Source organism: Adiantum capillus-veneris, chromosome 14, assembly GCF_014529385.1.
Source record: "Adiantum capillus-veneris isolate H3 chromosome 14, ASM1452938v2, whole genome shotgun sequence".
NCBI lineage: Eukaryota > Viridiplantae > Streptophyta > Polypodiopsida > Polypodiales > Pteridaceae > Adiantum > Adiantum capillus-veneris.
Window position 1 is genome coordinate 65,490,653 of NC_140944.1, and position 3,547 is coordinate 65,494,199.

General features: G+C 47.3%; 1 protein-coding gene across 1 annotated transcript; it reads left to right on the forward strand.

Moving 5' to 3' along the window:
• The first annotated feature begins 569 nt into the window (after nucleotides 1-569).
• LOC147442522 (U-box domain-containing protein 1-like) lies at nucleotides 570-3,273 on the forward strand. Its single transcript, XM_086528678.1, has one exon. It carries the CDS (start codon nucleotides 758-760, stop codon nucleotides 2,792-2,794), a length of 2,037 nt encoding a protein of 678 aa, XP_086384804.1. The 5' UTR covers nucleotides 570-757; the 3' UTR covers nucleotides 2,795-3,273.
• The last annotated feature ends 274 nt before the right edge of the window (nucleotides 3,274-3,547 follow it).

Below are 3,547 nucleotides of genomic sequence, written 5' to 3' on the forward strand. Positions count from 1 at the left end.
CAAGTTGGCCATAACAAAGGGCGCTTTATCACGAAGTTGAAATCGCCGTTATGTTGACGTTGATAAATCCTATCAGCGCAAAAGTTGCCATGTCTGCTACGTGCACGGTCCTAGCTTTGCCTATGGCCCGGTTCAAACGGGGCGGAACCAAGCTGACTTCATCTAAATAAAGACAACACCTCTGTGCAAAACCCTTCAAAGGGTGCACACATAAAGGTTAACTACATAGCTACCTCGAAACAAGGAAGCTACCCCACAGGCTTCATTGCGCACATGATGTAGCCGAACGCAAGGAAATCACTCTCTATCACGCTTAAGCTTCGCTGCTTCACCCTTAATTTTCAAGCCACAGCGTCCAACTGTGTCTAAAGTCCTACTATCACACATCTGACGCGACGGCTTGCCACATCAGCTTTCTTTGCCGTTGTGGCGAACTTTCACCTCCATGTGCGGACCCATGTGTGAACTTTCAAAGATGCTCTATTGTAGTGCATGACATCCACAAACACATGCTAGGTAGGTAGGGTGAACTTAATCTATGTATTTGTCAAGCAAGAGGATAAGAAGAAAATTTAGAGAAACGCTAAAAGTAATGGTGGAATGGTCTGTGCGTTGGCAGTTCCTACTTGTGGTGGTCAACCCGCACCTCACTTGCAATCTAGGTTACCGACCTAACCCTAATTTACAGATGCATGGTCTGCACAGATTGGCTATGGCGAACTCTGCATAACCGGATCGCGTCTTAGATCTGTCATCCATGGCGAACTCTTCACGACGCAGAAGACGGCACTTTGGACAGACCCTCATGCCCCCGCTCAACCCATCTGCCATTTCTCTCGTTAAGAGTCTCATCGGACTCGCAAATGACATCACTGAGGCGGTACCTGCTGAGGGTCGGAAGCTCAGACGTGTGGCCATCGCTGCATCTCAGAAACGGAATGTTTCCGCCATGACACGCAGAATCAAGATCCTGCTCATGCTCTTCGAAGAGGTTCGTGACACTGCCTCTCTCTTGCCCCCCTCTGCCATTCTTTGCTTTGGGGAACTGCATGTTGTGTTGCAGGGAGTTAAGCTTCTCTTAGAAGATTGCTTTGAATCTAGCCGGATGTGTCTGTTGATGGAACATCACCGCCTTTCTGAGGGCTTTCATAGGCTTACACAGAGCATGGCCACAGCTCTGGAGATCCTTCCAATGACATTACTGGATGTGTCGTGTGAGGTGCAAGAGCAGGTCGAGCTTGTTCAACAACAAGCTGGGAAAGCACAGATGTTTGTAGACCCTAATGAGCCCAAGCTGTGGCTGGAGGTGCAAGCCCTGATGGCACAGATTGAAAGGAAAGAGACACCAGATATGGTGAAGTTGATGGAGGTATTCAGCAGTTTAGATCTTAACAGTGCAGGGGATTGTCAAAGGGAACTGGCGAAGTTGGAGGAGGAGGTGGAAGGAGCTTGGGAAGCTTCAGAAGAGATAAAGTTTCCCTATAATGACTTGGCCAGTTTTGTACGATATGGGAAATGTGTGCTCTATGGTGCGACAGAGTTGCAGGAAGAGGAAGTGAGGGAGGTGTCAGTCGAGCAAAGCGAGTGTGACGATGTGAAGGTGCCGGAGGATTTTCGGTGCCCAATCTCTCTAGAGCTAATGACAGATCCTGTAATTGTTGCCACCGGCCAGACGTATGAGAGGGCAGCTATTACGAGGTGGATAGAAGAGGGGCACCAAACATGCCCGAAAAGTGGTCTTATGATGGCGCACACTGTTCTTATCCCCAATCAAGCTCTGCGTAGCCTTATTTGGCAATGGTGTGAACGCCATGGTATCAGTATATCCCCTTCTGAACCTACCCACCAGGGGAGCCGTATATCGCAGTCTACTCCAACATCCTTGGAGGCCACCAAACTCACGGTAGAGTTTCTTCTTCGACAGCTTCCGTCAGCGGCAGCAGAAACCCAGCGGCATATTGCTGGTGAGCTCCGTTTGCTTGCAAAGTGTGGCTCTGACAACAGAAAAGTTATTGCAGATGCAGAGGCTGTTCCACTCCTCCTACCGCTCCTCTCTGCACGTGATGTACGCACACAAGAGCATGCTGTGACAGCCATTCTCAACCTCTCCATCTTCCCTCCCAATAAGGCAATAATTGTTGAAGCTGGTGCTGTTGATTATCTCATCAAGATACTTTGCAGTTCTGACACATCAGATGCAGCAAGGGAGAACTCTGCGGCTGCATTATTTAGCTTGTCTCATGTGACAGATTATGCTGCACTTTTGGGTGAAAAGGCTGAGGCTATTAGTGGCCTTTTGCAACTATTACGTCAGGGTAGTTTAAGAGGGAGACGAGACGCGGCATCAGCTTTGTTCAACATCTCCGCTTACAGTGGTAATCGAGCAAAGTTGGTAAAGGCAGGGGCAGTGGGGGTTCTACTGGGTTTGCTGTCGCCACCAGATTCAGGTGTCGGATTGCAGGATGAAGCTCTTGCCGTGCTTGCCGTGCTGGCAGGCTCGCCCGAAGGTCGTGTCGCCATTGCTGATTTGAATGCTGTTCCTCTACTTGTTGAATTACTTCGCTCTTCTAGCCCCAAGGGCAAGGAGAATGCTGTCGCAATTCTTCTGAATCTTTGCAGGTATGTCGGCCAATCTGTCATTAAAGAGATCATGAATGTTTACGCCATCTGGCCTTCTCTGCATAGCCTCCTTAATAATGGCACTGCCCGTGCCAGAAGGAAGGCCTCTTCCCTCTTGCGGATGCTTCGCAAGTGGGAGGCTTCGCCTATCACGCTCCTTGCCAACTACTGTTAGTGGAGGCTTTTGTGTGTTTTATGTGTGTGTAAGTATTTTCTTTCCCCAGATCAAGGAGCAGGATTCTACACACGCTTTCAACTATATGAGATGGTGGGCATGGTTTGGTTATTGTGGTTTGGAAACCAGATAAAATGAAGCTTATGCCTTATTTTTCAAGTCTGGAGGTGGCTCATTGAAGTCGTCTTAGACTTTCCTGAAAGAATAAGCATGATTGTACAACTATGGGCTTGTGAACTGCAGAGAAAAGACATCTGTAGGTAAGCAAAGCCTCAACAGATGTTTTACATTCTTGGCACATCCCAATGATGATGCGTTTGAGAACGATGGCACTTTTTTTGTACATTGTACCAAGTTTGTTTTCTGAATTCTGTCAATGGGTTTTCTATAGAGGTTGAGGAAGGATTTGTATGATCCCAGATTGTAACTTATTATCAGCATCACTATCATCCAGATTTTAAAGTGGGTTTTTTAAATTCTTTGGATGTTTCACATTGGGCAATGCTGTTAGGGTAAATGGCCAGATTGAGTTTGGCCTAATTGGTATTTTATTGAACTTTATGGGACAATCTTGGTAGGCTAAATGGCCTGTTGCGATGGAAGACTCTGGTGCTATTGCTCATGAATGATTATTCTGAATTAATTTGTGCTGGCCTTCATATCTGAGTGAGCCCTCATTTTCAGAGCCATTTTAGTGTCTCAGCCTGTAGAGTTCTTGTGTCTATGTGTGTGTGTGTTTGAGAGAGAGAGAGA